At 32.9% G+C, this 13,927-nt stretch overlaps 1 protein-coding gene across 1 annotated transcript in view; it reads right to left on the bottom strand.

Moving 5' to 3' along the window:
- Positions 1-213: 213 nt before the first annotated feature.
- Positions 214-13,927, bottom strand: part of LOC145304102 (uncharacterized) — a 35,397-nt gene continuing 21,683 nt past the window's right edge. The window contains exons 2-10 of the mRNA XM_080145864.1: positions 5,838-5,958; positions 5,128-5,238; positions 4,483-4,566; positions 3,739-3,789; positions 2,981-3,070; positions 2,295-2,372; positions 1,165-1,263; positions 770-849; positions 214-431 (exon numbers count right to left, since the gene is read on the bottom strand). Of these exons, the coding sequence (XP_080001990.1) occupies positions 276-431; positions 770-849; positions 1,165-1,263; positions 2,295-2,372; positions 2,981-3,070; positions 3,739-3,789; positions 4,483-4,566; positions 5,128-5,238; positions 5,838-5,958 (870 nt within the window). The 3' untranslated portion in view covers positions 214-275. The remainder of the gene's footprint in view (positions 432-769; positions 850-1,164; positions 1,264-2,294; positions 2,373-2,980; positions 3,071-3,738; positions 3,790-4,482; positions 4,567-5,127; positions 5,239-5,837; positions 5,959-13,927) is intronic.

Raw genomic sequence — 13,927 nt, 5'->3', positions numbered from 1 at the left:
CAGGGAGGAAGGTATATTAGACCATACAATTACACAGGTTCCCAGCGTTTTATGACTACGTTATCTTATTCGTTGGCTTAAAAGTTTTGGGTATTTTTATTGACATTTGATTGGATTGTTCCAAACTTTCGAACTAACGATTTTCCCTTATGATTACTTTTATATGTAAGTATATGTATGTGTTTGTATGTTGTCCAATAATATCTTGGAAAATGCTAAGCTGATAGATTTACTAGTATATTTTGTATTCCTTCTAGGCAGGTTTAAGGCTATTCTTAATTAAAATCAAATGACCATTCCTGATATCCATTATGACTGCTAGATTTTCTCAATCTTTCACAGCTGGAGGAAGAATAATAGTTGGAAACAGATTGTTGACAACCCTGGTCTACACTTGGTTGTGCTGCAGGTTTTACAATTTGGCCACTCTGTTGATAAACAGGAAATCAGATTAAATAAGGCTGGAATTTTTTTATTTTTGTTTTTTTTTTGGTGAGAGGGTGCCCTTTAATCAACTACTGAAATATTTTTATGAAGTATAGGGATCGGGTTATGCAAGAAAGAATAAAATTGCCACTTTGAATTTTAAAAATCTATAGAAAATTTTCTTTGGGAGGGGGTTGCCCATTTATCTCTATCCTAAAATGATCTTGGGTGTTATTTCTTTTTTAATACCTTTCCTCCCCCCCCCCCCTATTTAAATTTCTATATTAAACCTTTAAAATTACATTTAAAATATTTTTTTTTTTCATTCCAATTCCAGTCCCTGAGATTGGTTTTGTTCTCTACATTTTCTATTCTGGCATCCCTGTTGTGTTGTTGCTGTTAATTTTTCTTCAATTTGGCAACCTACAGTTAGTTTATATTTACTTAGGGAGCAGCAACTAACCAACTATGTTAATTCTACCCATGACTAGATATGATAAATGTACATGATAATTAGTTGTACCTGTTTACTGGCAATGACATTACGTCTATGTCTTTAAGAAATGATATGTCGAAGTAAATAAACTTAACTCTAAAATAAGCATTCATTGATCTTTTCTAAAAAAAAACACATTGCGTTGCGCGGCATTATTAGGTTCCTGTGCGCTGTATACAAGAATATCTCCATTTTTTGCGCAAAAAATTCGTTGCTATAAATCCTTAGCAAATATGGCATGCCTTGAGTAATTTCAATATTTTCTTTTTGTTTTTGTTGATCCATTCGTTGGCTACATTGTACACACTGGCATGTATGATAACAATAACAGTTACATACACCTTAGATTTGGACCATTGTTATCAAAATCTAAATATCTTTTTAGATATTAGCGGCAAAGGTTTTAGGGGCTTTGTATTCGAGGTTGCAAAGGGGAGCTAGAATTATAGCTTAAAACCATCCCAAACTTAAAACTGAAAGTAAATTACCCTAATACCCTAACTGAACCTATGTAAAGCTTGCCTAAAAAAGAGAACCAAATCGGTTCAGTGGTTATAGAGATCTTACGCTTAAAACAAAAAAATCTTACTATTTTATAGAATTGGATATCTTTGTCAGTAGCGAAGCTACTATATAAGTTTTTGTGTCTGTCTGTCCTTTTGTCTATCCTCCACGAAACCTAAATGTAGATTATCAACAATTTAAACAGCAAGGCTACTCTTTATTTCGCGTTGTCTGTCTGTTAGGCAGTCTGTAGCGCCAACGGGTAAATTTGATTTTCTCGGCTGCTTTTTTAGATTGTCTGCTGATAATTTTTGTTAAGTAACCAAAATCAATAAGCATAACATATATAGTAAACAATAAGAAAAGTATATTATTGATTTAAATCACTTTGTCCGTACATCTAAAACTATTTCGGCTAAGCTACTTAAGTTGGGGAGTTGAATCCATTTTTATAGAAGCAGAAATATAATCTATTATTACGGTTTTGACCCTCTAAAAACGTAATCTATAATTCTACTTTCCCCTCTTTTGGTGATACGATTTTTGAAATGTACCACTCCACTTTCAATAGAGTCGAAACTGGAATGGTACATTTATATTTACATATCTTTAAAATGGAATGGTACATTTCAAAAATTGTATTGGCATTGATAATATCATCACCAAGAGAGGCAAAATTGAGATGGTAGATTACAAAAATCATATCGGCGTTGATGATATCATCACCAAGATAGGGGAAAGTGGAATGGTAGATTACTTTTTTAGAAGGTCAAAACCGTAATCATAGATTATATTTCTGCTTCTATAAAAATGGATTCAACTCCCCAACTGTACTTATAATGTTTTTACTGTAAATTTGGATAACAACCTTTGATTTGTATTTGTTCTTGGCTTGTACTACAACTTTGTTCATTTGTATGGATAGTCTCTTCTGAATTCGTTGTTCCTAAAGGGATAAGGATTCTGCTTTTGGAAGCTATTTAATTTAAAAGAAAACAAATAGTTAAACTGCCATTGACCTCTCCCTCCCATATTTTAACTCTAAGAAGGGGCGCAATATATCTTGGATATATATCAAGAATCTTAAGGGTTAAGACAATTGACGATAAATTGTTTACATCCCCAATGACACTTCTGTGATCATTTGTTAATTGCTATATTAAATTATGAAAAAGTTAGATGATAGTATAAATTATTTTTTAGTTTGTGATGAAGAAATTACTTGGATATAAAGAAAGGGGTAAAATTGTCCTCAATTTATGTTGCTAACATGGACATCACTTACTGTTCAGTTCGTTCATCCAGGACGAGGGGAGGGTATGTGGTAAAGGGGTTGGATGGGGGGTAGCGTTATTTTAGCCAGATATAAGTTTCACTTTTTAGTAAATACATGATAATCTGGTGTATGATCCAAGTAATAATAAATTAATTTCTTTGATAGAGACAAAGGCAACAAAAATGTAATTCGTTTTTTTTATATTATGGCATGTTTTTGACCAGCGAAAATGAGTGTGACAAGAAAATATTATCTAGCATAATACAATATCTGTATACCTGTTGTAACTGGCCACCCAACGGTGTCTGTCGAATTTTCTCCATTCAATTTAGTTTCCTCAATTTTATCTTCCAATGCGTTGGCGTATTCTACAACAAGGACAATTATGTGAATAAGTAGCGCAGCAATAACATGCTAACTTTATATAAAATAACAAAAGGATATTTTTAGTTTTGGCAGGTATTTTCAATAAATTAAGGACGGCCTTTGACTATCATTTTTTATTAGAAAGGTCATTTGATTTAAGCTATCATCAGTGTTTTTGGAATCAACTTGAACTTTCTGTTAAGAGCATACAAACATAAACTTTTCAAAGTCAACGTTAACTAAGAGCTCTATATTCTGCTTTTAAAAATTAAAATGCTATTGGCTACGCGTACTTATGGGGATAATTGTCCTTGTATGTTAATAATAGTTATTTATTGCGTCATATTACAGACAGTTTTCCGCGGTTATTAAAATGATTTTTGTATTATTTTATAATCGTGGACAATTGTCTGTAATACGATGCTATAAATGATTTTAGTATTTTAGAACCGTTTCTAATTCAGAGCTGGACCATTAAATCATTTTAGTGGTGAGCCAGATCGGGTGAGCCGAATTTCATCAAATCACAGCGCGGCATTTCATAAAATGCTTTGCTCTTATTGTTGGAAAGTTGGCTCACCCCAATCTGGCTCACCACTAAAATGATTTAAAGATCCAGCTCAGCAGATATTAATCGGTTTCGGATCCAAACAGGAATAAATATTTTTACCTATGGAGCACTGATGGTGTAAGCGTACAGCATTGTTTGTTTCATATTCCTGATAATTTTCCAATTGAGGAATGGTGAACCCCCATCAAATCATTCACCCCCCCCCCCCTTCATTGTCAATAATTAATATAGTTATTGTAGCAACATAAGTATGAAGACATGCTGTTAATGGTAGGGATCTAAAGGGATAAGACAATGGCCGATAAATTAATATACATCTCCAATAATTATACACAAAATTACCACTTCTGTAGATTAAAATTAGTGGTTGAAACGTGTGAACACTCAAAGTTCATTGAAAGTCCCCAAAGTTGATGAGCCAACAAATAAAAAACTTTGGGGACTACTGTAACAAACAGCCCATCATACCCTCCCTTCCTGATAATACCTCAAATTTCGATGTAGATACATAGATCAAAATTGAGCCAGCTGAAGACATCTACTTATCTAACCTGTATGAGTAATCAAGCGAAATATTTCGAAAAAAATTGCACAATAAAACTCATAAAATACAGCTGAGACAGATAGGGAAAAACCTTGATTGGTTGATTCTTACTAAAAGAGTCCATTCTTCTCAACCAATAGTTTTAATACATAGAGAGAGTAAATTTATTTACCATAATTGGGGATGTACATTAATTTATCGTCCTGATATTCATGAGTGTTTTTATGTTATGTTATGTTTCAGGGGGGGGGGGGGGTGTGATTTAACATTAATGGGTTATTTCCACTTCACAATTTCCTTGGTGGGATCATTAGCCAGGGTCTGGTGAACCTGGAGTGTAGGTGACTGCATCCTGCTCCCGCTTTCTGGCATACCAACCATATCTGGAATATTAATTAATAATAATAATATAGCGAGGGGTTTCATAGTTTTGTAAGTATGTCTTTCATTTACTTGATTTTGAGCATATAAACACGCGGGAAAAAAATATACTGTAATCCTAATCAAATTATGACGCTTTCATATGTTTGACTATTCATTATTTCTACAATACATTTACTAAATATTTATGTATGTAAATTTATTGCTTTACTAAAAATACTGTCGTCTGAAGGAAATCAAGGGCCTTACTACTTAAGATAAAACAAACAAACTAACACTTACTACTTGAAGAGTTGCTACGATACTGTAGAAGCATTCAGAGAAAGAGAAGACAATGGGCTGTCGATTACACGTGTCCCCAGAGTTTTTTAATAACGTTTCCTTATTCGTTAATTTGGGGACTTCATTAAATTTGGATTGGTTAGTTAATTGATTTGTGTGTTTGAACGTTTCAACGAATAATTTTAATACACAGAAGAGGTAATTTTGTGTATCATCATTGGAGTTAACATCAATTTATCGGTCATTGTCTTATCCCTTTAGATCCCTGGTAGAAACATTACCTTGTTGTTTGTTTGTCTGTCCACTGGTGACTTGGCTGGAGTGATGTGCGTGCATTATCACACAGCTTCGGATCACGTTGCAATGCGTCGTTCTTGTTGTGTATACGTCACCTTAAACAGGGATAATTGTTGTATAATATGTTTTTAGAATTTAGTGGATTTTTCAAAAAGCTTTTGGGAGATTTTTTATAATTAATTACAATTTTTTGGTTAGGTTAGGTAAACTTATATGGCTAGTGGCGGAGCGCTGCGGGTATGATCGTTAGTAAAAGTTGAATCTATTTTTCTTCATATATAAGCTAATTTTTTCGAGGCTATTTTGTTCAAGATCCAGAGTAGCAAAAAAAAGCTACCAGTGTTTATTGTAGCTACTCCATTAACGATCCTTATAGATCCTTGTGAGTTGTCTGTGTGTCTGTTTGTAAAACTATCACTAACCGTTGAACCAAGTTCCCCTTCGGCCCACACCCCACCTCAAGGAACGTATTTTTTAGTGACTATAATAATCTCTAAAACGGCTAATCCGATTGCAGGTCTATTTATATCAGGGATAAGACAGTATGTGATGAATCAATGTACGATCCCAATGATGATAGACATAATAACCCCTTCAGTAGATTAAAACTATTTGTGGAAACTTAATAAACTCAATTAAAATTTATCCACGGGTACCCAAAGTTCTACTTTGGGTACTAAAACGTAAAAAATACCTCGTTTAATAACAGTCTCATTTCCAGTTTTATCGGCGCATTTTTCTAGTTGTTCCTTTCTGCCAGATTTGGGGGATTTTTCTAAACTATCTGTCTTCAAATTTGGCCTGGTCTCTTTCATCTAAAAAAAAAGAATATAAATAAGGATGACAACATCCATAAAAGCGAAGCTCTGAAACGGTTGTATAGTGTCAGAACTGAATAATCAGAATATGAATGTATAAGAGTAGAAGCAAAATTTAAAGTAAATTTGTTGATAAATTACTTTATGCAAGATAATGTTTTAGGAAATATTTACATTTTTAAGACTTGACTATAGAGTTGCTTCGCTTATAATATTGTACTTTGTTGTCCCAGGAATCAGTGTACCAAAAATCAGATCAATTGTATAATTAGATCATATAAAAATTTGTTGTTAAAAAGTGAAAAATTGAACATGTTGAAAATGGACGTACCAGCATTCTTGTAACGATTATAGAGTTGCTACGCTTTCTAAATTGTACCTAACTACTACAGGGATCACCAAGCAAATTTTGAAATCAATAGGACAATTCCAACGTGCCTTAATTAACAAAACTAGCCATCCGTCACGGACGGACGAACGGACCGATCCCAATTATAGAAAAGCTTCGCTTTTATAAAAGACTATAAATTAGGGGAGGGGTATAAATTGAATGTGCCGGTTTTGAGCCAGAAAAACACTACGCAATCCAAAATTTGTTACGCATTGGTACAATTTTTAGTAGCACAGCTGCTCTATAATTAGGCTTTGTCCGTTCGTCCAAAAGTATATTTGTCTACGAGGTTTCGTGATTTCTTAGTATTTTTTTTACAGTTATTTTAAAGTAAAAGGTAGGTAAAATAGTCCCTGGAATAAAAATGCAATTCCCATCCCTAGACATAAATCTAAAAATAAAATAGCCTAAAACCAATAATGTTTGTGACGCTTTCCTTAAAGGGAGAACTCAATCGGTTCAGTAGTTGACAAAAATACCTTAATTCTTTATATAATAGGATACTTATAAATATTTTTAAGAAATATTGGGATGTAGATTAATAAATCTGCCAATGCTCTATCCTTTCCATACAATGTATTTGAAGTTGTGAACATAAATATTTCAAGTTTTCAAGTTATTCATCAATAAATGATGAAGGCCTTTTGCTTACATTTTTAGTTGCGTAGCTTCTCTAGTATTATTAACAAGCGGATATGCCCCTAGAGGCATTTAATATTATGTAAATATAATTCTTACTAAATATAAAGTAAATGAATGTCTATTTGTCTGTTTAGCTGTCTGTATCGAACGATCTCTCTTACCGCTAAACTAACATTATTCTCATTAATAGTGTTGCTTCTCATAGGTCCTATGAAGGGTTATAGATATTTTGGGGAAGGGTACTACCACCCTCCCAATAAAAATTACCCCCTCCCCCAAAAATAAATATTTTTCTTTTTAAATCTTATTCTTAGGTGCCCCTAAAGTCTTCTAGGGGCGTAGCCGCTAGTATAAAATCATATAAGTATATAAGTATATAATCATATCAGCAATAGTAGGTTTATATCAGCCTTCCTTTTCTCATCTCATAGGAAACCTGCTGGTTTTCTTAAGCTTGGTGTAGCTTTAAAGCACTTTAAACTGTAGCCCTGTAAATTCGAAACTGGTCAACTGTAAGACTCCATTGATTGAAGCATATCATAGGAGGGTGTTTACCATGGTCTGCATGTAATATAAATTATAAATTTTTATAAAATTGTAATCTTATTAAATGTAGATTCGAAAATATATATTCATTCATTCATATATTCATAATTCCTAGAAGGAAGTGTGAAGGTGGGGCGGGGGGGGGGGGGGTATGGAACAATCTTACCAAATATTCATATAAACTATTCTTTAGAACACAAGTGAGATAAACTTATTAAAGTTTAACTCTTCACAGGGATACTAGGATAGGACAATGAAAGTTAAATTAATCTTCTTCCCATTTTGAGCCGTTAAATCCTGCATCTAGAAGATAAAAACATTTGGGGAAATTTAATAATTATTGATTTAACTGGTATTGTCATATTCCTTCCTCTTTAACTTTACAGAGAAGGAGAGAGAGAGAGAACAATTGGCTGTTTAATACACTAGTTCCCAATGTTTTATAATAACACTTTTTATTCGTTGGCTTAAAAACTTTAGGGACTTTTGAATTGAATTTTGATTGTTTTTTTCATTAACTTGAGTGTTCAAACGTTTTAACCACTAATTTTAATCTACAGAAGGGGTTAATTTTGTGTACCATCACAGGGGAAGTACATCAATTTATCGGCCGTTGTCTTACCTCGTTATTGGTCCAAAGATCACAACCAATAATTTTAATCTATGTAGCTGGACAAAGTGTCTTAAAAAAATCAGCCTTGTTACGTCATAAAAATGAGGGATTATCCATCTCTTTTTTAGATGTTTTCTTTCCCACTTCTCCTCTCATCTCCCTCATTTTTATGACGTCACATGGCTGATTTTTTTGACACTTTGTCCAGCTACTTAATCTATTAGTTTATGAGTATTATAATGTACATCAATTTATTGTCCATTGTCATATCCTTTTAGATCTTTCTCATTTGTTTGCTTAAAAATATTGGGTACTCTTATTTAATACTGATTGGTTAGTTCAAATTAGCAAAAACAGTCCAAATTTTATAATCATTGATCAATAAGGTCATGTCAATTATGTACTAGCAATGACCACTTTTTTATTTACTGTCGACTTAACATAAACCATCTAAATTGCTTATCAACATGTTGATGTCGATTGTTTATCAAAAGTAGACCAATTGTTGATTTACTATTAGGGATCTTAAGGGATAAGACAAATGACGATACATTATTATTCATACCCATGTTTGTAAACAAAATTACCACTTATGCAGATTAAAATTACTGGTTTAAAAGATTGGAAACCACAAGTTTAAAACCAACTAATCGAAATTCAATAAAGTACCCAAAGTTTTTGAGCCAACAAACAAAATAAAACGTGAATATAAAACTTTGGGTACCAGTGCAGTGCATTTTACAGCCAAATGTTCCTCCCTTCTTGCATATTGTTACATACTGTTATTTTTCATTAAATAATTAATGTTCTCTATGAGATATTAAATAAAATTGGTTATGGTTGACACATTTATGACTTAATCATATGACTACAGCCAAATGTTGACATAATAAAAGTCTAAAAGTTAAACTGGGTAATGGTAGGATATCTATATTAGTAGACTAAAAACAACTTTCCTCCCACTTTCTTACAACATATAGAAACTGTGTAAAAGTCAGACACTTAAGGATAAGTTATATGTTGAGTCAGAGCAAAGCAACTTTATCTTTGTCTGTGTGTCTGTCTGCAGGGAAGGAGGGACATTGAGCTGTTTATTATAATATTCCATAAAGTTTTATAATAACGTTTCCTTATTTGTAGGCTTAACAACTTTGGGTCTTTCATTAAGTTGAGTGTCCTAACGTTTAACCACTAATTGTAATCTACAAAAAGGGTACTTTTGTGCATCATTATTGATCTTGAAATTAATGTCTTATCCCTTAGATCCATGTCAAGCAGTGATTAAGTCGACTCCCAGCTTCTAATGGTTGCTTCCTCCATCTATTTTATCTCTAAAGGGTGGTTGACGTTATGTATCCCCTCAAATAAATAGCTTAAAACTTGCCAGGGCCTATGTTTTTTTCCTAAAAATTGTAAAGAAGCTGTTTGCTAGATCTTATAGTATTACATATTTCATACAAACAAACGGACAGTAGTCCAGATATTTCATCATATAGAATTTCCAATCTATTTATCTAATTTCTATTCCTGATAAAAGTAGACATTAGAACTTTATTTCTTACAAGCCTATCTAAACTTTTACAATTACACTGTTTCACTTTTGTGTTGGTATTTTATCGACATATCATTTGTCATCGGGGAGGCGATAGGTTCGAATCTTAGCTTAACACCGCAACATAACTAAAGACTTTTAAAATGGTCACTACTGCTACTAGGTCAGGTGCGGGTCTTTAATGGTTAGAGTAGGGGTAATGCCTTGGCCCAAAACATCGAAACTCATTACCATGCACAGTTAGAACTTCTCAGACAAAGGTCGTGCAATCAAAGTGTTGGTTGTCTGATGGTAACCTAATATCCCGAGTGTTTTAACAGAAAAGGAGACATTTTGCTCCACTTAGTTATCCTGGGTTGTTGGATCTGGTCTTTGAGTGTCATGGACAGCATTTCCGCCCGTATGAGGTAATTGATTCATGTAGTTTGCCACGAGAATTTAATTTGGTGTATCTCTAAACCTTATCATGCTTAATGGTGTGCAATATATACGGTCAAACGCCCTTCAGACTACCAACTCTTTGATTGAATGAGTTGGGCCTGTTTTAAGTCAAAACACTACCCTACTCTAACTATTTACATCGATGTTAACAAGATCTTAACAAACACAGAAACTGACAGACATCCTGTCTCTTTTATATAAGAATAACCAAGGGATCTAAGGGGATAAGATAATGGCCATAAATTGTTAGACATCTCCAATGATGATACACTAAATTATCCCTTCTATAGATTAAAATTAGCGGTTCATCAACTTAATCAACCAACCAATCAAATTTACTGAAGTCCCCAAAGTTGTTATAAGAAAACGTTATCATAAAACTTTGGGAACTAGTGTAATAATCATCCCATTGTCCCCTCTCTCTGTGTTCCATCTAACCTTGTAATCTGTATAATATTATAATACAATATCCATGTCATTTGTCATCATTATAATCTACAAGGAAATATATTATTTTAGATTGAAATAAAGAAGGAAGCCTTCTATTTTGGAAACTTTTTTTGTTTTTTTTGTGGGAAAAAAATTGTCATTTTCACTTCAAAGCTAGATTCCTCTATTTTTCTGGTGTTCAATTGTTTTAATTACTTTAATTGCACTAGTGGCTTAAATTTTTTTTTTTTTTTTAAATTAGAGCTTCAACCACTAATTTCGAACCCCTAATAAAAATAGCCTAAAAACACCATAGGACCAGTATAATCCCTGAAAAGTAGAATCACATCAGTTCAGTGGTTACTGAGATCTTAAGTTACGGACGGACAGACAGACAGACAGACGGACGGATAGACATCATTCTACTTTGTATTATAGATTACTTAATCAAAAACCCGCGACCGTGGCTGTTGATAGTTTCGAATCTCGACTTAACACTGCGCCATAATTAAAGACGTGAAAAATGGTTCCTGCTACTATGTCATGTGAGCGACATTAGTAATTAGAGTAGGGGGAATGCCTTAGGTGCATCGCATTACCATACACAGTTGGGACTTCTCAGACAAATGTCGTGCTATTTGATGGGTGTTGCTTAACCTAATACCCTTGGTGTTTGGACAGAAAAGGAGACATTTGGCTTTGGCTCCTCTTGGTTATGAGGTAATTGATGAAGGTGACAGTGCAAAATGGCTCCAAAAATGAAGTCATACGATAAAGTAACCAATTAGAGGCGAGTATAAATTTTACCATAGGTCAAATTTATTTTATGACGTCATGTTTTTGGTGTCATTTTTTGCTGTCTCTTAATGAGGTATGCTTAATAAGAGACAATATATTTATAACAATTGCAGCAAATTCAGCTTACAACAGTAATATAATTAAATTTTAACAAATATAGCAACAATTTAAAAAAAATTAAAGTAAAACTAATTTAATTTAATATCTGATTTTTAAGCAAGCTCCTTAAGTATATTTGGTATATTTTAGTTACATGATTAAATTTTTATCTACAGTGTTTATAAATATATTACATCTATTTATCCCCTACAACACCTTGTAATCAGGAATCAAAGGGATAAGACAATGGCCGAAATTTAGATGTACATTCCCAATGATATTACACAAAATTATCCCTCTGTAGATTAAAATAAGTAGTTGAAACGTTTGAACTTTCCATTATAATGAACCAACCAATCAAAATTCACAAAGTACCCAAAGTTGTTAAGCTAACGAATAAGAAAACATTATTATAAAACTTTGGGGACTATTAAAATAAATAGCCCATTGTCCCCTTTCTCTCTGCCTTATAAAAGAATCGATCTAATGATCAGATAAAAATAAATGTAATTTTCTTGTCTTTTTGTTGTAAAGACAGGACAGATGTTGGACACATGTAAACTTTACTAGTTTCTATAAATGCGTCATTTTGGATGCAAGCTTCCAGTCAAATGCGCTTATTAGGTCAAACTGTTCTTGAATATGCTTTTAATTATACTATGCATTTGATACACATTAAGTACAGTTTGCCCTAATAAGCGCATTTGACTGGATGCTTGCACTCAATTTTACGAATTATTGCAAAAAAAATATTCTTTTTTATTTTATAGAAAGCTAATGGAAGAAAATGTTTTGTTATAGTAAAACTGTTTTAAAGTATCTAAAAGGGCAGCAAAGCTAAACATATTATAAACAACCTTACATTTATAATTGAATATATTAAATCCCCAAAGAATGTGTGTAAATAATTTTCTATTACATTCGTCAATTTATTTTGAAACATTGGTTGAAACGTTTAGACACTGGACTTATTGAACAAACCAATGAAAATAAATACAAGTCCCCTAAGGTATTCAGCCATCGAATTAAAAAAATGTTATTATAAAATTTTGGAGACTAATGTAATAATGTTTTTCGTTTCTTATTAACAACTTTGGGGACCTTAATGAATTTTGAATGGTTGGTTCATTTAGTTGAGTGTTCAAACGTTTCAACCACTAATCGTGCGCTATTATTTATTTATTTTATTAAAGGTTATTTTGTATATTATGATTGGGGATCTACATTAATTAAACCTTTATATCCTTGAGTATAATATATGAAAGTACTCTGTATAACCATGAGACTGAGATTGAATGAACAATAGCTCATCAAGTAAAGAATGGAACTACCTAGGATACAGGGATCTAAAGGGATAAGACAATGGCCAATTTATTAATGTGCATTCCTAATGATAAAATACAAAATTACCACTTCTGTAGATATTAGAGTAAAACTCTAGTGGGATAAAGGGTTAATTAACAGTATCTCCCCATCGCAACCGTCTTGTGCAAATTTCCTATTGGGTAATTGAAAATCAAACAATGGTGTCGCTTATATAAACACTTACAATTAGTGGTGGAAACTTTTGGACACTATACTTAATGTATCAACCAATCAAAATACAAGGAACTTCCCCAAAGTTGATAAGCCAAAGAATAAGAAATGTTTATATAAAACTTTCGGGACTAGTGTAATAAACAGCCCAATGTCCCCTCCCTCCCTAACCTAGGATACAGAGAGAAGACAATAGATGATAAATTAATCTTCCCTCAATTTTCTGTCTTCCTTATTGAAAGGGGAGTGATTGGGCAGAAAATTAGACTTAAACCATCCTAATATTTCTCTTAAGAAAAAAATGTGTAGCTTCTCTAATGGGATCTTGATGGATAAAACAATTAAACTTACTTCTTTATATAAAACTAGCGGCTACGCCCCTAGAGGCCTCTAGTGGCACTTTAAATGTTTTGGTTTGTTAAAGTTAATTTTTTATGTACGATACCACCTTATTTGACGTTGAAGTCTCCCAGATTTTAAGAAAATTTTCCTTTTTTTTGTCATTTCTTTTGGGAGGGTGGTAGTACCCCCCCCCCCCAAAATAGTTAAAAACCTTCCTAGGACATATGAGAATCTACCCTGTTAAGGAGAACCCGATCGGTTCAGCGGTTAGCGAGATCCTTCGGTACACACAGACAGACAGACAGACAAACATCCTGTTACTTTAGTATAAGGATAATTATTCTATCTATTCCTGTGAAATACACATTTCTTAGAATTAAAAAAAAATATTTTATTGTTATAAAGTACTTATAACAATATTGAATTAGTTCTTTTCTTCATAATTCATAATTATTATAATTTATTAATATTTTTTCAGTTTTTTGTCTTGCCCCTCTTCACCGCCCCTCCCCCCCCCCCAAAAAAAAAGGAGAAACATCTTTTCTCAAAAAAGCAACAATCTTAAGGGATAAGGCAA

Source organism: Acartia tonsa, chromosome 13 (genome assembly GCF_053477335.1).
Source record: "Acartia tonsa isolate MP-2025a chromosome 13, ASM5347733v1, whole genome shotgun sequence".
Taxonomy (NCBI): Eukaryota; Metazoa; Arthropoda; class Copepoda; order Calanoida; family Acartiidae; genus Acartia; species Acartia tonsa.
The sequence above is the reverse complement of the archived record's forward strand: the minus strand, read 5'-3'. Positions and strand labels throughout refer to the sequence as shown.